The sequence below is a fragment of the Perissodus microlepis genome, chromosome 8 (assembly GCF_051167445.1).
Source record: "Perissodus microlepis isolate ML-2025 ecotype Zambia chromosome 8, ASM5116744v1, whole genome shotgun sequence".
NCBI classification, from domain to species: domain Eukaryota; kingdom Metazoa; phylum Chordata; class Actinopteri; order Cichliformes; family Cichlidae; genus Perissodus; species Perissodus microlepis.
Window position 1 is genome coordinate 18,132,501 of NC_140468.1, and position 21,489 is coordinate 18,153,989.

Below are 21,489 nucleotides of genomic sequence, written 5' to 3' on the forward strand. Positions count from 1 at the left end.
AGGCATGGGCAGATGGTCTACAAAGGTGTTACCACACAGTGAGTGGGCACTGCGATTGATGCATTGCAACATCCAAGAAGGTGGAACATTTGGCTGCTGACCCGCAGTCAGAACTCATTGGCCCTGCCTTCTCCTTATTTAGCTGCTGCGAGAGAGCCAACGGCTGGTTTGGTCAGAATAAACACACACACACACACACACAAGAACGCAGCACTTTCCCACCCTCAAGGAAGCCTGCATGGGCTTGAGTGCTGGAAACTTCTCCGCCATCTCTGCAAGGAGGTCACGGCGGTGGTGTAGGCAGGCAGGGCCAGCACGCGCTGGAACTCAGGGTTACTGTGTTACACTTGGATGGAGGAGATCTGACCCTGAGCTCATTCTGAGGCGTCTTTGTGAGTGAAGCAACTCCATACGACTCGATTTCTGCAAGTAACACTTAGGTTTGTTCGCCGTGCTGTAAATTTCCATTGGTAAAAATGTCAACTTTAAACTCCACATGAGAAGCTGTCACTTAAGCTTAAAAGTGAGATTTTACTCCTGGGGTACAGGAGAATGGTAACACACTGATTTGAGAGGCACATATGTCATTTCTATAAAAATGTGATTTTTTTTTTTTTTGCCCTACTATCAGGAGCTGAACCATATCGTCATATATGAGCTGAGCAAAAACTCTTTAATTTGTGTGGAAAAAGAAGCAGACGATTATGAAGAGGAAGCTGCCAGAGTTCAAAGATGGAGCACTCTCTTTAATAACAAACATTATTAGTTATGCACACGGCACGCCTTTTATTTCAGACCCAAAAGCGCTCTTACATCAGCTGAAACATGGAAAATTCATGAGTGAGCGCGCTAACCAAAGGCAACGTAACGGCAATGGATTTCAAACACAGTGATTGCTATTTGTCTCTCGGCGTGCTTTAAATCATTTGGTCTCCTGCAGAAATAATACCTGCCTCTGCTCGCTGTTCCAGTATCTCCTCCACGGTTTTAACCTCAACGTTACAGACTGACAAATGTGTTTTTCTTACAGCGTGTTTAATTCTGCAGATACATATCTTTATTTGTATATAATTGTCTTAACTTGAAGTTGCATTGCAGCTTTGAGTTTAAATTCTATATTATTAACGGCTGCTGAAAGCATTATGGTGTAAGGCGTTGTCTTGGTCATTTGGCACTTCTCTTTGAAATATGCAAACAAAACTAAGATTGACACATTTAAATAAATCTGGATTTTATTAATTTAAAAAAATTATGATATATAGCTGATGCTTAATTTTAGACAGCTTGCTGTAATGGTGTGAACTGGCATAGAGTGCCCCCTTATGGACATATCTGGCAACATCAACTCTTGAGTTTGAGATTTACCTTGTTTTTAATGTAATGTTAATGTGAAGAACTTCACGTCAGAACAGTTAAATGGTCACAAAATAAAACACTAAATCTAAGAAGGAAAAGAAGACACGCAAGTCCCACACCGACCTCCAAAGCCTCATCCGTCTCTGCTCTGGACTTCAAATTGAGTCAGTCATCATCCACCACCATCACATTCCCGGTCACCTCGTACTCCATGGTGGCCCAGTCGAAGATATTCCCTTTGGGGACTTTGTGTCCGTAGTGCCAGCCCTGGATCATGCTCCTGGAGAGCACATAGTCCCACATATTCAGATCCGTCATTTCCCCCACAAAGCTCTGCGTGGCCTCCAAGCCTCCCAGGTGTTTGTCTGGATCTTGCCCCAGGAGGACGGTGCCCTTCGGACGGATGGTGTGGCCGGGTTTGTAGACCTGGTAGGTGCTACGCTTCCCGTCCACCCAAAAGGCGGCGAGGCCGGTGCGCGACTCCCAGGTGAGGCAGAGGCTGGTGCGGAAGGTGGTGAGTGGGGGCAGGTGAAAGAAGACGCCGTCGCCGCTCAGGTAAAAGGAGATGCGGCCGTCCTTCTCGCGCCACACGTTGAGTTCATCGTAGTCGGCTGTGCGGTAGGCGAACAGGATGATCTGTCGCTCCTCCGGCAGCTCGGTGGCCACACGCATGCAGAGGGTGAAGGCCTTCAGCCCCATCTCCTTCTGCGGGATCAAGGCCACGTAGCTGAAGTCCGTCTCATAGGGGAAGACCAGGACTTTGTCGCTCAGACCCACTGCGGTTAACAAGACGATAAATCTGTGAGTTTATGAAATACAGGCAGTGTTGGGTAAGTTACTTTAAATTAGTAACTTAGTTACATTACTAGTTACTTCCATCAAAAGTAACTCAGTTACTTCAAGTTACTCGTTACTTTCAAAGTAACTAGTTACTAGGGAAAGTAACTTTGGTTTTACTCAGACTTCTCTTGTTAATGTGTTGCTAACTGGATACCCAGCAAGAGTGCCAGTCTTCTAGCTTGCTTACTTGCCACAAGTGCACTGTGCCACCTACCAACGGAAAAAATAATGTGCATATTTCCACGAGAGAAATCCCACGCCTGGACCGACTGCCATGATTCTAGCCTACGTCACAGCGTCATGTGCGCTTTTTACATCCAACACAAAAACTGCAGTCGTGGTGCTTTTGATTGTACTCAGAACTCAGAAATTCTGCCTTCCGAATAGGAAGATGTAGGTAACACCAGACTGCAGATGAGTTGCATACAGGGCTGGACTGGGACAAAAAATCAGCCCGGGCATTTTGACTAGAGACCGGCCCACCATTATAGCAAAAATCATAAAGCCTTTGAATGAAAACAAACACTATTGTGACAGTGATGTACACTGTCTTGATGGTATATATGTATCAATCTATCAATCGTTTGTTGTAAGACTCAGATAATTATTTATTAAAAGCTAGTCATTTTAAATGAGAATAAGAAAGTATTTCTTTGTGCCCCCCTTTCCCTGTTAATGCCCTACCTGGCCCCCTGGCAACACTTTGCTAGATCCGCCCCTGCACAGTTACCAGCTGTCAGCTACATAGAAAAGGATCCTGGTGTTATTTGTCTCTCAGAAACAGTTCATAACTTCCCTTCAACTCATTCATGTCACCTAAAAGGTAAACCTGTTTCTCCATCACCTGTTCAGCTCTGATGATTCAGTAAGGACATCTGGTTTCATCTGGTTTCCCACTCACCAGATATCCAAACCGATATCATGACCAGCAGCTTTACAGCTGTGGCTCAGGCAAATATCAGCTGATACTAGATATGAATATTAAATAAATTCTAACAACAGCTGATCAAACGTGCTGCTGTTGTTTAACGCGACATCCGGTGGTTTCCTCTTTCTGGCGCAAAGTGGACGATAAATAAACAAGAGAGAAAAGCCGATCAGCTGATCATTGATCAGTTTCATGATTAAAGTAGCAACAGGAGAGGGAGGGGGAGAGGATGAGAGAAGAAGAGGCAGCTGTGCAGCAAAGACACAGAATAACTCCAGCTTTGTGTCGTTTTCATTGTAGCTGAAGTACGGGACAAATCGCGTTTATTTTCAGCTCAATACAAAACGCATAATATTAACTCTGAATACCAGACGATTCCGTTTTTTAGGGAACGGTTGGCAACTCTAATAATTAACCTATGAACAAAATAAAGTTCAACATCAGTAACATCATAGCACCCACCCAGCTGTATAGAAACTCCGTCATGCTAGCTAGCACGCAGTACGAAAAAGTCAGCACAACGAAAATAAACTCCAACTAAACTTGGTTTATATCTGACTCAGATAGACTGCAGGTCATAACGTCTTACCTGAAGTTCAGTTCACCTGACACTCGGACCGGCGGCTGCCTCGGGTCTCTCCTCCTCCTGCGTCCCCTTTCTCTCATCCACCTGCTGGCCTCCACCACTTGCTAATGTTACTGAATCTGTGGAAGCTCCGCGATAGCCACCACACGAAGTAACGAATAACGAGCCTATCTAAATCCCAGTAACGAGTAACGCGTTCCTGATTTTGGCATAATAACTAGTTACCGTGCTCGTTACCACAATAATAACGTAGTTACTGTAACGCGTTACTTAATAACGCGTTAGTCCCAACACTGCATACAGGTACGATAATGCAAAGCTTTTCTAATTGTTCCAATGAAGGTGAGATAATAAAAGTAATTTTTTTAAAGCTGTTTTTAAATTGCCTATCAGTACACAAGGCTACCAGATTCTCAAGCTTTAAAACAACCGCGAATTAGTTCAAATAAATGCAACATATACACTCATCGGCCACTTCATTAGGTTCACCTGTTACCTGCTACTTAATGCAAATACATCAACCAACCACAAAGTTGCAACTCATTTCATTTAGGCATATGCACATGGTCATGGTGAATTTCAAACTGAACATCGGAAAGGATAAGAAAGGTGACTTTGAACGTGTTTGTTGGTCTAAGTGTTTATACAAACTGCTGAGCTGCTGGGATTTTCCCACAAAACCATCTCCAGGGTTTATAGAGAGTGGTCTGATTTTATGCCCAAGAGTGAGAGAGAGAGAATATGCAGCAAGCAGCGATTCTCTGGGTGACAATGCCTTGTTGTTGTCAGGGATCAGATCAGAATGTCCAAACAGCTTAGAGCTGATAAGAAGAGAGTCAAATAACCACTTGTCATAACTAAGGTATGCAGAAGAGCATCTTAATGACCAACATGTTGAATCTTAAAGCAGAGGGTGTATTTTCTTGGCACATTTTGGGCCTCTTAGTATCGACTGAGCATCATTTAAACACCGCAGCCTACCTAAGTATTGTTCCTGACTAAATCCATCCCTTTATGTCCACAGTGTACGCATCTTCTGATGGCTGCTTCCAGCAAGATGACGCTCTATGTCACAAAGCACAAATCATCTGCAACTGGTTTTTTGAACATGACCACAAGTTCACTAAATACAGTCAGATCTCAGTCCAAAAGTGTGCCTTTGGGATGTGGTGGAACTGAAGATTAGCATCATGGATCTGCAGCATGATGCTGTCATGTCTGTAAGGACCAAAACGTTTTCAGCTTAAGGCAGTAAGGATGAAAGTGAGTCCAACCTGGAACTAACAGGATGTACCTAATAAAGTGGCAAGTGAGTTCATCAAAAAACTTTTTTTTTTTTAAACCTGGACTAAATGAGCAATAGTTTTTAAAAGATAGCAGGCGTACCAGATCACTATAATTTTAGAGCACAGACATTAATATAAACATGCAACGTGAAACGAGATATGTCTGTGGACATCTGGCAGTCAGTTGTATGGAAAGACAAAACCAGTCTGTGACTGTCTGGACTCACAGCATTTCTTATGTTAAGGCCTGCACACCAAAGCTCGGTCATCACTACGCTTTCCAGCAAATCAGTAATCCTGTTCTTATTCCTTCAGTTTGAAGTGTAAAAAACGAGCTGGGAATATTGGAAGCTTATGAGAAACTACCAAAAACCTTTATTTATTTATTTTATTCAAAACTGACTTTGTATATGGAAAATTTAGGTATGATTAAAAGGAATAAATAGCTTGATCAATCTCTAGCGATGGGTTTTGTTCACAAACTTTGGTAAAATGACTTTTTTTTTTTTGCCTATAAAACCTAGTTTTTAAATCCATACCTTGTGTGGATGAGGAGAAAGTCACAAGCAATAAAACACCCAGCAGAGCCTCACCAAACTTCACAGCGTTGACGCTCTGCAACACACGAACAAGCATCTGACAGCAGCTCCAGACTGATATCAATTACTGAACTATCGAATTATATTAAAAAAAAATGTAAGCATGTGCAAAATTACCAAGAAAAACTGCTTTTCTTACCATTTTAATGTTGTGTTGTTGATGTTCTCTGCTGCCAACTCTTTCCCACTCAACAGTGACCCGTGCCTGGTCCTCTTCCCTCCTTGCACAGGCCCTGACGTCAGCTCTTTCAATGATGCTCTGACAATAGGCCTGGTGTGTGAGGGCTGAGTGACACCGTCTGTACATGTGACTGAGCCACGCTCACATCGTTTCATCTATTTCTGTCTGCATCACCATCAACCAGCATGGAGTGTTTACATCAGAGCCTCTAGCATGAACGCATGAAAATTACAGCAGCTCTTGCATCAGACAAACCTTAAAGGTTTTCAGCTGGTGTTATGCACCATAAAATCCATAAGTAAATGGCTGAGTAGACTTGAGTTAAAAATGGCACAAAAAAAAGTTTTCAGTAGCACACACAAGTTTCCAAAAGTAACTAACAAAGTACTTTAAATAAATACTTTACCCATGTGACCTGGACCAAGATAAGCAGTAGAAAATGGATAAATTATCAGCCTCAGCTTTAAAACTATGAAGGTTTTAATGCAGATTTCACAATTTTAAAGAGACACTGAAAGCTGCTATCTGAAATTCAAAAATAGGGAAATTGCACAATGCAGCAGGAAGAAAATCTAAACATCTTTCACTCTCATGTAAAAAAACCCCCAAAAAACCACCACTATCGAATCAAACTACAGCCTACTACAGACGCAAACGCAGTGATGCCTTAAAGAATAAAAACCAAATATAAGATTCACCAAATCAGCATTTATTGCAGGATTAAAATCACGAGCTGTAAAGCTGGAATTTTATGTGGTGTTCTTTAATGAATTTTTGTTTGTTTAAATAAACAGAAACACCAGAACAAACGACCTCGTAGTTCACGGTTTAATGGGGACAAACAAAAACTGAATCAGGTGTTTATGTTATCAACATATCTACATTTAATACAGTTTCTCAAGCTCTAAGAGTTCAAGAAAAAAAAAAAGAACATGACAAAAAAAATGAATATTTTGTCAAGAAATAAAACCTGAAATACACCAGCAAATTATGTACACCACCTGCAGCCCAATACAATCCACTAGCAGGCCTAATTCAACACAGACACATTCAGCTGAAAAAGCCTGTAAACTAACAGCACTCGACTAAAAATGCGGTTTACAGAGAGAGACTGAGGTACAGATGAGATACGGTTTTGTAACTCTTCCAGCATTTCTGTGAAACGGGTCGAGGGGCCACGATGCTGGGGAACTTTAACTTTCTTAAACTTTAAAGTTAGGTTCACACAGGCGATTGGTGTCCGCAAGCTTCTGCGGCCGATTTCTTCGAAACTGTGAGGAGAAGGTGCATAAAAATCAACAGCGAGAAGGTGGAAAAACAAAAAACCCCAGAAACACAGCTTATCTTTGTATTTTGATACAAAGGAGAACAAAATTCACTTCATGCTTGATGCGAGCGTCCACTGTCATACAGGTAAACAGCACGAGACACAGACAGCACGGACCAGTCCTCAAAGCAGCTGATGTAATCGGTCCAATCCAAACATTTAAAGGTTTTAAATTATTATCCAGCAAAAAGAACACATTATTTATTGGGGTTTTTTTGTAATACAGCATTTTGTTTTCTGCTTCCAGTTTAAAGGCCTTTCAGTCCAAGGCTCGTCATGAAAACCTTAACATTGTCCTGATACTTAAAAAAAGCATCTTGAATTACTGAAGGTTAAGTCCAAACCTAAGGAATATATAATGAATACATTCAGTTCATCTCAATTGTCTGTAATGGGGTGTGATTGATATGTGAATAAAACTAAACAAACTAATAAAAACGTACACTGTGGTGAGGTGGCCGTATGAGAAAGGGACTCGTTTCCCTTTCCGATTATCGATTATTTTAAAACTTGCATACAAACAACCCTCGTTCGCGACAGGTTTTTGGCATTTTAGTTACCACTTCGATAAATGTACATTAAGAAGTGGATGAATGCTAAATTACTTAATGAAAAAAGATGACTAGAAAATACTAGAGTAAACATCAAATAAGCCAATGTTTTCATCAATTCTGCCACCAAAAGTGTGGATTTTTTTTTCTTCTTCTTTTTTTAAAATAATTGATGGTTTGTGTGAAACACTGGAGTGCAATGGTGATGCTTTCCGACGACTGTGGCACTCAGAGAAAGAGAGAAGAAGAGGGAGGACCTGAGAGAGAGGCCCATATTTGAGTAGAGAAAGGAGTCGGGCTTGAAAAGACCAGAAACATCGTGACAGAGAGGAAGTCAGAGAGAAAGACTAGAAGGAGCAGAATGAAAGGGGGTTTTAAAGGGAGCGGCAGGCCATGGATGCCTCAGACGGTGAAGATAAGGGAGGAGAAAATGGGAGGGAGAGGAGGCAGACCAAGATACGTGGCTCCCGTTTGGTAGTCCTTAGTGTGGCTTTTCCTGCTTGTGTAAAGCACATATCCAGGCAAGGGGTGATCTGTTCTCTATAGTCTTGTGTTATCCAGGCTTTGAGTTGAGTTTGGGGACATGAAGGAGAAATGGGAGCTCTCTCCTCAGTAGTCCTCCACCCAGCCGTTCTCCTGGATAAAGGCGTCTATCACTTCCTTCATAGCCAGGTTGGGGATCAGCTGATCCTGGGTCAGGGGACTCCTGGTGACTGGGTCAAAATGACCAACTCGCTGCACAGGGAACACGTTAAGACACAGTGTTAGCATCAATGGATGATTTTATGAAAAGAAGAAAAAAAAGAAGCACACCTGCGCTATGAAATGCTACTCTGGCAGAATGAAAACGTGCTGCTGGACATTACAGGTCCTCCTTTACCCTTATTTTAATTATACATTAATTATAAATGTGCAGCATACGTTGAAATACAGGACAGAAGGCAAAAGAGAGTTTGTACAATTCTAGGGAGCTCAAACTTCAATATTTGGCATGACCATCTTTATTTTTCAGCACAGTCTGAACACAGTCTCAGCTTTTGTCGTTTCTTGAAGTAGTCGTCAAGATGCACTGATGACAATCTGAACCAGAAAAATTTGGAAATTTGGATTCATTCACCATGTTTCATAGGTTCAACCACAGGAATTGGAACAAATGATGTGTTTATGAGACAGGCTGCTAGTAAAAAAGAGCTTAAAGATACAATTTAAATAGTGTTTTTGCTCAGTTGTCTGTTATGTGTAGACACAGCACTGGTTCGTCCTTTGAGTTAGGTGCTTTTTTATGCTTTATGTTGCTTAAACAAAACAAAACAAAAAGGCATTCATATGAATACTGAGTGAAGAAGCAGCAGGTGCCCATAGAAAAAAGTTGAAAGAGCTTCAGGAAGCCTAAAGAACTATTGCTTAAGACCGTTTAAAAAAAAAAAAAAAAAAAAAAAAAGTCAAGAAGCGGGGCTCAAGACTTTTGCACAGCACTGTAAGCAACAATCATTTCACCTGTAGGTGCTCTTCAATGTCCTTGCGATCATAGGTGATCCCACTGGGTGTGATGCAGGGCTCCCTCATCAGCTCAAAACTGATCTTCCCACAAAGATAATCAGGAATCTCTCGCTTCTGACGGGAACAAACAAAATACAAAGAAGTGTCACTCTGACCTAATAGTGAGAGATCCTGTTCATGGCTCGATCCCCTAAAATCAGGGGTGTCAAACACAAGCCCCGGGGGCCAGAATTGGCCCGGCAAAGACTCTGAGCCGGCCCACTGGATGGCATCAGAAAATGTAAATATTGGACTTTTAACTGTATTATCACAAGTTTTATAACATTTCCTACTGAAAAAGACCTCCAACATGGCCATTCATATTACACTAAAGTAACTGAGTAAGAACTAACAATTAGATGAGAAAAAAAGTTCCAGGTTTTTTCACTTTCTACAATAGAAATTTCTGGGATTTTTTTTGTAATTTTCAGTTTAACTTCTTAGACTGATGGAGAGAGAGTTCGTATGGTTGGGCCCACTTAATATGAAAGTGGGTTTATGTGGCCCACGGTGTAAACTCTCATAGAGCCTAGAGTCACAGCTTAAAACTGTTCATTTTTTCTTGCTATAAAATGGTAACAAATTATAGCCACAGTAATCTGTTTTCCTTTCTCACCCTTTTCAGCTTTTTTCTATACCAATTATATATTAAAGACTGTCGACAGAAGTGCCACAAACCCGAAGCTACTGAAGTTGAAACTCTTTTTTGAGTCAACTTTTATCTAAGCAGAACACCTTCTGAGCCAGACGGGAGAGAAACACGGTGTCATTTCAATTACATGACAATTGCCACAGCCGACAACTACCTATAGCGAGAGCCTTGGCACACAAGCAGTGACCGTTACCATAGGAACAGCAGCAGTCGAAAACAAAAAGTAGCTGTTTATCTGAAGTCTAAGTGGATTTTTAAAGAGATCACAAGCCTTATGTTAGCATGTAGCCTGACTGCAGACAGAAACAAATGTGTGTATTTACAGTGTGATGTAGGTATGCGTGTACTGTTAGCATCTGCCTGTGTTAGCCAAGCTGTAGGCTAATCATGGATTTGTCAGCGTTGCACGAGTACGAAGCATTAGTTAAAAATCGTACTCACTTTTCTTTTCTCGTCCACTTGAGAGAAGAGCTCATCCATATCCATTAGATACTTGTCCTTTCCACGTCAGGGTTTCAGAACAACCGGACATATGAATGAATATTCAATTTCATTTTAAAAAACACACCTGTTTAATATTTGTTCATTAGGGTGACACTAATTACAAAGAGTAAACAAAATGTAAAAACATACATGTTTTGAGGAGATCTTGGCAGCGTCGCCTCCATTTTGATTGTCATCTTGTTTTTCTTTGTATTCTTCTAGTTCTCTGCAAAAATAAGGAGTTAATTTAAATTTATCCATGCAAGACAAAATGACACCTACATGCCAAATTATCAAAATAAAAATGAGAATGTGGTGCTTCAAAGCCTCACCTTTCCTTCTCAGCCAGTATAAGTTTGGTCAGATAGGCGTGTAACTCGTTCTCCTGGTTGATGCGCTTCTCCTCAATACTGTTCCAGCGTTTTTTCTTGGCAATGCGCAAAGCACTGGGGATGTCATCTCCGAAATTCAGCCTTTGTTCTTTTGCCAGGTTATAAGCTGTGAAAGAAAAACACCGCTACAGCAACGTGGCTTTACAGTTAAAATGCTGCCTTCAAAATATCTGCACAAGGTAGGTTCAAAGATGTTAATTAGGAGTGCGACAGTTCTGAATCCACAATACAAATATCCAGCAGTGTTCCCATTAACCCTCTGATTTGCAGCTCTATTACTAATCAGCGTACTGATGTTATAGACAGGCCAGACGTATCATGTTATTGTAAAGAGCAGGTATGTAAATACATATGGGAAATAGCACTGGCAATAGCCATGTGTGACAATAATGTAATTAGCCATGTGTAACCATTAAAGAATGCCAGTTTGCTAAAAGCTGATATTAAAAAAAAAAAAGTTCCTCCAAAGAACAAACTGAGTTTCTCTTTTGTTCATGATTAAACTGTAGCCACCTAAGATTCACTATCAGTGTTTGCATTAACAGTGACTAACCATGACCTGCACTTATCTAACATATTTTGTGTACTTTTCTTCTTAATCGATCAGCTGCAGCCCACAACAAAGCCATGGGCTGACTTGGAAGTCAGCAGCTGCACGAAGCACTGCGATAAAGCGCTCAGGGAGTCTGCAGAGAGTTCGACCTGCAGAAATATCTGCAAGCCAAACTTGCCAAAGATACAGGCTCTCCATGCAGGGAGGAACATCCCAAAACAAGTTTGCTAAACTGGTGAAAGGCTCTCCTATACTGTGAGTTATTCCACTTTTGAAAAGTGATTTATTTCTCATTAAGTTGTGGAATTGCTTTGGTCCATTTTTCACGACTTAGTAATAGGCGGGCTTCCAGTTTTTTTTATAAATTAAGCGAAACTAGTAGTCACAAATCATGGTTAGCGTTAGATTGCCGTTTAAATTATCACTGAATTACTTTCTATAAAGTCTCATAACCGTACATTCATACATCATTTTATATAGTGAAGCGTCATCCAAGAGAAGCAACCATAACACTGAGTGGAGACAAAATTCCAGCTTTCTTTCCTTCTAACATATCATTACACTGACAACAGCTCATGCAAACATATGCTGTGCCTCAGAGAAGTGCTCCCAACCCTCTGAGGCCTCACTGATCTTAACAAATTAACTTTCACATAAATGAGGAACTGCACGAGTAAATTTGTGCAATGCACCAGCAGCATTTTCACCATCATTCTGGAGTTTTTTCTGACCTTTCTGTAGGTTCCCGATGGCCTCATCGTAGTTCTCCAGCTCCAGGTGACACTGACCCAAGAAGAAGTGTGCCTTAACTGATTGACTGTCCAGCTCCAGCGCATGCTTACAATCTGCCAGGGCTTTGTCATGCTGCTGCAGCTTCACATAGCAGAGAGCTCGGTTGGTGTAGTATACTGCCACGGATGGATTACGGTTCTGTAGAGAATCAGCGGACAATAAACATGCATTGTAACCTCAGGGCATTGTAACCTCATTTTTCATCCAGAGGGAATCTGCATCCACTTCGTTTCACTTAACTTTAATAAAAGAAGAAGAAAAAAAAGACATCACTGCAGCATTTGTGTCAGAAATTACTCACAATAGCTTTACTGTAACACGTAGCAGCCTCCTGGTACTTGCGGCAGAGGAACAGCCGGTTTCCCTGCTCCTTCAGCTCCTGCGCGGTGGAACTCTTCTCCGGGCTGCCGGCCATCTTTTCCACCGGCTCCGCGGGGCCCGCCTCGCCCTGCTTCCCTATCCTGTTCCCCGTCTCTTCGGCTGGCTAAACGACAGGTTTAAGAATGCCCCGTCCGTCCTGGGGTCACACACACACAACAACAAGAACAGAGACACAGTTTCAGTGAACATTCACTGCAATGCACCTGCAATGCGCGCCTTGAGCAAATTAGGTGCAGTGGGTTGATGCCACCCAAAAGGCATCCGTTTAATTTGCTGACTGCGCTCACAGCTGAAAACTACAGCGAGGTGGCTGCACCGCCGGCGAGTTAACTATTCATGTGACGGACATCAGAGGCGAGTCAATGAGCAGCACAGCTGGCTATCACCAAACATCACACAGCCGCGGTCCTTAGCATTGCATTTAAGCGCAGTGTTACACTGAAAGCTGTAGACGAACAGTATTAACAAACTATATCGCTATTGTTTTACTCACTAAAACTGAAATACAGCCGTTACACAAGCACACACACGGACAATGCTGCTAACTCTGGTCACCAGCAGACAAGAGATCGCTGCTATGCTAGCATGGCTAAGCTAGCTCAGTAAGCGATGTTGTCGCTTAATGCCGGGTGGCTGGCTAGTTTGAAGACAGTAAAGCTCACTCACTCGATATAACCAGCAGCTAGTTAGTAGGTTAGTTCTATAACAATTGTGGGACTGAAAGAGTCGCCTCGACATTTGTTAACCACAGAAAAGAAAAACCAGCTAACGCTACGTTAGCTTATTTTCCACACAGCTCACTGAGGTTTAGTTTAGCTTCTGTCCCGTACAGGGTTTGTTTCGCGGTTATACGGTTTTCAACTCTTACCTTTCAGCAGGAATCCCACATCCAAGAGAAACCAGTTTTATGTAACTCAATATCAAATCTTTAATCGATTAATTTCCCCCCCATACGAGCTGTCATGACAGGTTGTTGTTATGCTGACGTCAAGCGCTTTGACGCGAACTCGACGGAAGCCGGGAGTATGACCAGGCCAGCTTCATGTCTATACAGCGCATACCCTTAAGTTCACCCAGTTCACACCACATCAATATGAACTTCCGATTAAATAGACAATTAAATACGACCATCTAACTGTATAAACAGTTTATATAAGGATAATTACGAGCTGCATACATGCAATCGGTCTTCTAAGGTGTGCATTCTTCTTCTTCTTCCGCTTGCTTCCTTTAGGCTCCTAATGGAAATCTGACCATCTTCAGCTCCTCTTGTGCTATTCTAGTTCCTGTTGTTGGTTCCTGTCTCTTTCACTTCTTAACTAGCCTACTTCAGAGGAGACACGCTTAATTTTAACAATCTACATTCATTTGAATACATTTCCTAATATCATATGTGAAAATTAATCATTAAAATCTACAGTTAACAAAAAGGGACCAAACCTTTGAGCATCTCAAAATTGCATCTGTGATGATATGAAAGAGGTAATATATCCACCCATTCTGTCTCCAGCGTGCTCTTAAATGACTGCTACAGCCTTCTGAACTTCCACTGTGGGAAAAATAAAGAAAGCTAATAACTGAGAAGAGAAGAATGACTGCTTTTGCACAGAGCAAATTAAAGATTAAAAAGTAGAAATTTCACACTGATTATCTTGGATGACTTATATTAATTCATAAAGTTCATACATAAAAATCAATGCTGTCACAGTGATGAGGTCACAAGTTCTTTTCCAGAAAACAAAACCATGAAACATTTTGCACTTAAATGCCAAAGAAATTGGTTTAGTTCAACTTCAAATACAAGAATAAAAGCGCTTCTCCGAGTCAGCTGACACTGAGAGGAGGGCTGATGAAGACTAACCCATCCTCGATAAAATATGTATTATATTAAATCTGCAGTGTAGAGGCTTTGCAGACCTGAAAGCTGGAGGTACAACCGGCTGCACAGTTTCTGTCTCCCTATAGAGTCAAACTGTGTGCATGCACCTCAGCAGGCAAATACATAAGACCTGTGTGTGTTTATGAAAGAAACAGAAAGGATGAAAAACTTATGGAGCTGGCACAGGAATAAGAAGTGCTCTGGAGACTGGAGGGAGGAGAAGGATGCTGTTTGTGTGGCTCAGCCTGGACATCAGCAGCTTCCTCTGTGTCCAGCCTTTTCCAGATCCTTCCTCCACCTCCTCTCTACTCTTGCTCCATTACCTCGTCACTTTCTATCTGTTTTTATTGCCGGTCCACCTTTTCTCTTTCTATCACCCCCTCGCCCTATCTTCCTACCCACTTCTTTCACATTATGTTATTCCTCTTTCTTTCTCTTTCCTCCTTCTTTCACGCTTTTACCCCCTCTGTTTTTCTGTATTTCACCACTCTATCTTTCTTCTGTTATTCTTGTGCTGTTTCTTCACCCCTCTCTCTCTCAAAAAAACTCCTCCCCGCACCTCCACCTGTGAGTGTTTGTACTTGGAGTTGAGATCTCCTCATCTTTATGTGTGTTCTCCCTGGGATGCACATACAGATACAGTGTACATCCTGTTTGGTTCATATAAACTGAACATGTTGTGAATCAGTGAGCCAGCAAGAAACAGACACAGAAGAAGGAAGTCTATTATTTCCTAGTCAGCTGCTCCAGCCTCTGTAAGAGTTAGATCATTATCCTGAAGAAATCCTGCAAGCTTATCATATCAATTCAACAGAGAATTGATAAGATTATATTTTTCCATATACTTCAGGAAGGCACCTACACTCACTGACCCCTATTTTGCCTTCAGAACTGCCTTAATTCTTCATGGCACAGATTCAACAAGGTGCTGGAAACATTCCTGGTATATTTTAGTGCATACTGAGATGAACGCATCGCACATTTCATGCAGATTTGTCAGCTGCACATCCATGATGGCAATCTCCTGTTCCACAACATCCCAAAGGTGCTGTGTGGGTTTGAGATCTGGATCCATGTTTCCATCTTCTTTATGCCAAACTGTGACCCTACCATCTGGATGTTGCCACAGAACCCGAGACTCATCAGACCAGGCAACATTTCTCCAATCTTCTGTTGACCTGGTGTGGTCTTCTGCTGCTGTAGATCATCTGCTTAGAGGTTTGACATGTTATACATTCAGAGATGCTCTTCTGCATTCATCTGCTGTAACAACTGGTTAAATTAGACTCAAAGCAGTCTGTCCATTCTCCTCTGACTCTGACATCACCCAGAGAACTGCAGCTGATTGGATATTCTCTCTTTTTCAGACCATTCTCTGTAAAATGTAGAGATGGTTGTGTGGCAAAATCACTTTTCCTCCCCATTCAGACGCTCAGTTTGAACTTCAGCAGGGCGTCTTGACCACGTCTACATCCCTAAATGCATTGAGATGCTGTCATGTGATTGGCTAATGAGATATTAGTGCATCAAAATATCATCTCAATCTCAGACGTACTTTCCACTCATTCTTTTCTGGTTATTATTAAAATATATATAATTTAATTCCTCAATGATCCCTCAGTTTTTTCCCCCTATTATTTTTCCACTCTTTACTGCACTATTCTCTGCCTACTGTACAGCCTACATGCATCATGTGGCTGAAGAAGAGAAGCACAACCTCAAATCACCAGCAGGAGGCGCTGGATGATAAAACTTCTTCCAAACATCTTTTCTTTTTAATGGTTAAAAAAGTTTCTTTGGTACTGGAGAAAATTAAAATAAAAGTGAACGAAGTAAAATTGTACTAACATTAAAGTAATACGTGATGTGCAAAAATATTCAAAAACTTTCATCACAGTTGTGGTTTAATATTCTCAAGGAGGGGTCCGATTAGGGAAATAAATTCGGCATATATGCGAGTTGACATCCCACCCACAGAGAGGGCTATAGATGACCTTTATGGGCCTTTATCATATGCACAACATTCAAGTTTAGCAGTGGAGGAATTAGCAAGATGCGATTGAGGACAGGGTCACTTTCATCCCAGCCTGCTGGGCCTCTGTAAAGACTCCACACAGAGATCAGTGTGTGAAGATTAAGCCACATCTCCTGAGCAAACACACTGATAAATGTGTGAAGGGGGCCTCTACAACACAGAACCACCAAGCCCTGTGTGTCCCCCAGCTGTGTTTACCTATCTCCACCGGCCTGGTCCCCCGATCCTTCAGAACACCCACCTATCTAACTAAAATGTAGGTCACAAGAACACAAAAGTCTTCCCTCCTGATTTTAATTGAAATGGACACAATATCAGAAAAACCTTCACAGTTTACTGCAGGAAAAAAACTTTAATAAACTCAACGTAATAGTTTTTTTGTTTGTTTTTTTAACAAGTGAGAGTCTATTTAAGATGTTAATGAATTGCACTTACATCTTACCTGTGTGATTTTTCCACAATAAAATAGGTGTTACATGTCAGCAATAATTTTATGTAAGAAAATCTGTTGTATGCACTGTTACAAGTTTGTGAGGAATCAGTATTACCTTCTTTCACATGTATTTTCTTATTTACTTAGATTCCTTCTTTATTTGCACCCAGTCCAGTTTTCTCAATGCACATCAGAATTCTGTCTTTTAAGAAAACATGATAATTATACTCTTATAATATATCTGTAGTGTTTGTCTGTACAGCAGGGATGGCTCGTTACTTTACCCTGGAGCAAAATGATGAGGGACAGTAACACTTTCTAATACGGCCCATATTAGAGCCCAATATGGCACAGGCCATAATCTTCCCTTTTTACATCTCTATTTTTATATTCATTGTGTTGATGTGCATGATGGATGTTTTATTGTTCAGTTGTCTTTTTATTAATTGTCCTTACCAGCATACTTATCAAATAAGCAAAAATAAACATTGGAAAATTAGGCCTACACTGCAAATAAATAATTTCTGGGACTGCATTCCCAGAAATGTAAGTGCATTTGATTTGCAAATGCTTTGGTCATTGTTGAGTTTTTGCAAGAATAAACATAAACACACCCTCTTCAGACAATTTTATTAAGCAAATTTGAAAGGGATTGGCCGTAAGAAAGTACTCAATCAGTTTTCTGTGCATTTCCCAGGTGTAAAAATCTATGTAAACAAAGCTGCATGCTAAAAAGGTGGGAGAAAGTGAATAGATTTGGTGCTTATCAATTAAAATGGTCCGCTGTGTTTAAAGCATTCATTGCTTACATTTAAACTCCCTCCATCACAGCTTTTCACCAACTCCTCCCATCCAATATACCAACCGTCGTCAACCCCCCCATCAAACCCAACGGCTGCCCACTGCACCAGCTGGCCGCGCTTCCAGTCACCTTGGCAACGAGACCAGGAAGTTGCCCGGCTCCTCTGGCACAGCTGAAAAGCTGCCACTTCCTGATTGAGTCTGGTCTTTCTTTCTCTGTGTGTAGTCGTTTTCCCATTTGGCAGTGGTCTCCACTATTTAGCGCCAAAAAGCCTGAAAAGACAAAAAGAAGAAAAAAAAGGGGGGTGAACACACTCTCCTTAGGACTGAGCGAAACCCCAGGTTCAAAACGGGAGACACAAAAGCAGCATTTATCCACAGTGGTGGCTCTTAGGTGGATTTGCTCATTTTGAACAGACAAACGTTTTATAGACTTATGGCAGTTTCTTCAAGTGGGTCTGAATGCAACGTGTACAAAACAGTAGAGAAATAAATGCACAAAAAGTAGTTCTACTTTGTTTTCTATAAGAAGATCAACACAGGAAAAGAGTAAATTATTCATGTTCTCAGATATATGTCTAAAAATGTTTGCAAACACACTGCAATCTGACTGCTTATTCATGCATAAATGAACACACATCAAGCTCTCTGTTAGAATTTTCCTCTTCATGTCCATTGAATTAGCCTGCTCCTTTGGTCAAATGCATAAACTTGAAGATCCATCAGGTATTTAACGTCACTTCCTGTTTCACCCAGCTGGATCTTTCTGACCTGAGACACATTTGATCAATTTGTAAGAAGTTTATATTCCCACAATAACACAGATGATTTTTATTTTTTGCCTTTTTTCACAAATTTGGTACAAGCGGCCCTCTGTGTGCAGGACGTATCTTCATTTGACAAACAAATAAATGCAGTGGTTAAGATCAGATTCTTCCTTAGACTTGGACAAAAAAAGAGAGATCACATTACTCCACTGTTAGCAGGCTCCCTGTGGATTACAGAATCCAAGTGCACTGTTTGTGTTTAAAGCCTTAAATGGTCTTCCACCTGCACGTGTTGGATATACAGCGTGCATATACTCCCATATGGTCTATGGCCTTCAGCTCAGTTAATCCTGATCATCATAATTCTTGCATAGTCCCACACGTATTTTAGTGAAAAGTAATTTAGGCGTTACTGATACTGTAACAACTAAAAAATATAGATTTGTTATATGTGCCAATAACTTGTAAAATAGGGTCATTGTTAAGTGTGATCTTAATAACAAAATACAAAATAAAATGAACTGCATTAGCGCTTGCCACCAAAATTATTTTTGATACCAGTGAAGCACCATATTTTTTTATGTTATTTGAATAGGATTAAATGTGGGTTGCATTGGGTTTCCTCTGGTATTTTCCTCTGGCCTTGTCAATAGTTTTGTAATCATTAAAAAAAAAAAAAGAAGACCAGCTGGCTTTGTAAACGTGCCTTTAATGCATCTTAACTCTAAACATGCTAAAGTTGCTAAATTTGCCTCCTCAGGTTAAGAGTTAAATGAGGGATATCCTACTGCTGCCCCACAGGCAAGTAAGAGAAAAGCCAGAGATACCAGAGGAGTCAAAGGTCATCCACACACCTCTGCAGCCCTGATTAAACTTTCTGACAAAGGGAGGGGGGGTGAAACAGCTCATCAACTTTACCTCCTAAAAAGATGGATCCTGTGTCTGGATCCGGGTCCTGCACAAACACAAACAGGGAACAGAATGTGCGTTATTAACGAGCATTGAATCAATCATTGCAAAGTTTAAAAAAATAACCAAAAAACTCTTTTAAACTCTTAATAAACCAAATACTAAAACTCTAAATAGCACATGTTTTTCATGTTGTCAGACTAGTTGCAACTATCTCCATATATTCAACGTCTTTCTCATCATTTTACTCAACTACGCTGAAATCAAAGAGTTTGTTTTGGAAATCTGCAGTGTTAGTCCAACAATCTTTCACACCCTGGGGGGTTAACAGCTGACTAGCTGAAATACCCTCACTTAAAAAAACAACAAAAAAAACACACACACACTACCGTGGATTGATGTGTGATGGCTGGGGATGGAGGCAGCTGCTTAGTGGTCTGTATAATAGGACCGAGATTTTGGAGGGAAATCAAACCTGCTGTCTCAGACTACTGCGGGGATGCACTGGGAAATTCATCCACTCTTAATTTAGCACCGCGTTAACTATCAGCATTGCTGGCATCTAATTAGGAATAACATTTTATTTTCTCTTTTCTGATTACAGGCTGTACAGGGACAGACTGACTTTGTTTTAATTATAATGAACTTTTCACAGTTGTAGGCTAATTCATTACATTATCAACTGAAAAGCAGTTGTTCTGGTAAAGCTTGTGCAGGTTACCAGTGATGACTAATCACTGCATTTTCTAACTTTGAAAACCAATGGGGATCTCCACAGGAGAGAAGGACCCAGCAGGGGTACCCAAAAAGTGACTTTCCCTCCCTGTGTGGTGGTTGTCTCTGCCTTTGTGCAGCTTCTCCCTTAACTCTTCAAATGTCCCCTCAGGTCAGGCACTCCGGGGTCACTGGTCTCCACCCTGTCCCCACCCCCACAGCCCTAACCAAAACAATCCAAAGGAGCTAAAGCAGCCATAATGAGCCAGGGGCTACGCATGTGCTGCATGTGTGTGTGTTCGGGCTTGTTTTAGTATATGAGTGGGGTCCCAAACTGGGCACTCACTGGGGTTAGAATTATGTTAAAATCAGGGTTATACATTTAGTTATGATAGTCTTATAGTAGGGGGCTGGGAAACGCATTGTATATACGTAAAGTGACAATAAAGATAGAAATGGAGATGCCTTTCAGAGGAGTCAGACACAGAAATTCAGACACAGAAATGGAAACCATTGCTTTCCATTTGTTTATTCTAGAACTATATACAAAGACAAGTACATGCACGGAGAATCATATTTGTTTATTTATACATAGCTCTTAAGCAGCTTTTAAAAAGCTCCAGTTTCATTTTTTCTTTTCTGTGGATTTGATTAAGAAATTTCACAAACTAGATTTAACCCACTGACCTCTGCAAAACTACAGTGAATGTGAGAGAATAGTTAGGAGCTAACAGCTAACGTTGTTAGCTAAGATTACTCTTCAATAACTTTTACTAGATTAAATTAAATAAAGAAAGGACAAAATTAGACTGAATATTTCTTTCTCATGTAATGAAACTGTTCCTGAAATTAAATGATATAAACAGCCATAAACAGCCAGAGCCAAGAACAAGAACTTGACTGACTAGTGTTTATTTTTAGCTAGCATGTTAGTTATTAGCTTGTTAGCAACATAATATTAGCTCACCCTGAAAGTATACACGATTGCTTTTATGCTGTTGTAGGCATTAAGATGGATAAATTAGTTTCTCCTATGGAAAACTGATATATACATGTTGAAAAAATTTGGAAAGTATATAAGTATGTTTTTGATTTAAATCATATGAACACACTTGTCTATTCTGTAAAATAGTCAGATGTCTATTCATATTAATGTACAGAATTCACCTGCTTGCTGCTACTACTGCACATTCACCCAATGTATATACTATATATATATATATATATATATATATATATATATATACATATATATATATATAATGTTCTTCCTCTACCCCCCCCATTTTTGCACATGTCGAGGAGCGTGTCAGGCTACATTTCACTGTGTGTTATACTTGTATAACTATGCATGTGACAAATAAAGAACCTTGAACCTTGAAGTCACACACTATAACTAAAAATGGTAAAAGGGAGCATTACTCGCATTACTTACTGGTTTGCATTGCTGCCCATTTGAACCTCAGAAATGCAGCTTATGACCATGCTGTGTTTTTCATTGTGCA

The 21,489-nt window shown here is 40.7% G+C and overlaps 2 protein-coding genes across 2 annotated transcripts; both read right to left on the bottom strand.

The window, feature by feature from the left end:
- Positions 1-725: 725 nt before the first annotated feature.
- LOC146381789 (C-reactive protein-like) lies at positions 726-5,917 on the bottom strand. Its single transcript, XM_084937919.1, has 3 exons — positions 5,735-5,917; positions 5,536-5,611; positions 726-2,132 (listed from the first exon to the last, which is right to left on the bottom strand). The coding sequence occupies exons 1-3, from the start codon at positions 5,900-5,902 to the stop codon at positions 1,522-1,524; spliced, it is 855 nt and encodes a 284-aa protein (XP_084794045.1). The 5' UTR covers positions 5,903-5,917; the 3' UTR covers positions 726-1,521.
- A 673-nt stretch (positions 5,918-6,590) lies between these two features.
- On the bottom strand, positions 6,591-13,456 carry LOC146381790 (E3 ubiquitin-protein ligase CHIP-like). The gene is made up of 8 exons (XM_084937918.1): positions 13,315-13,456; positions 12,367-12,582; positions 12,005-12,203; positions 10,661-10,826; positions 10,479-10,554; positions 10,287-10,343; positions 9,152-9,268; positions 6,591-8,389 (listed from the first exon to the last, which is right to left on the bottom strand). The coding sequence occupies exons 2-8, from the start codon at positions 12,478-12,480 to the stop codon at positions 8,264-8,266; spliced, it is 855 nt and encodes a 284-aa protein (XP_084794044.1). The 5' UTR covers positions 12,481-12,582; positions 13,315-13,456; the 3' UTR covers positions 6,591-8,263.
- Positions 13,457-21,489: the final 8,033 nt, after the last annotated feature.

Bases quoted from the DNA above. Each gene is read 5' to 3' on its own strand.
- LOC146381789 (XM_084937919.1), bottom strand. From the start codon at position 5,902: ATGTACAGACGGTGTCACTCAGCCCTCACACACCAGGCCTATTGTCAG. The intron at 5,612-5,734 runs GTAAGAAAAGCA...CGTGTGTTGCAG, and splicing joins AACAACACAACATTAAAATG to AGCGTCAACGCTGTGAAGTT. The intron at 2,133-5,535 runs GTATGGATTTAA...TGTTAACCGCAG, and splicing joins TTTCTCCTCATCCACACAAG to TGGGTCTGAGCGACAAAGTC.
- LOC146381790 (XM_084937918.1), bottom strand. From the start codon at position 12,480: ATGGCCGGCAGCCCGGAGAAGAGTTCCACCGCGCAGGAGCTGAAGGAG. The intron at 10,344-10,478 runs GTATGTTTTTAC...TGACGTGGAAAG, and splicing joins CCAAGATCTCCTCAAAACAT to GACAAGTATCTAATGGATAT. The intron at 9,269-10,286 runs GTGAGTACGATT...TGTTCCCGTCAG, and splicing joins AAGTGGACGAGAAAAGAAAA to AAGCGAGAGATTCCTGATTA.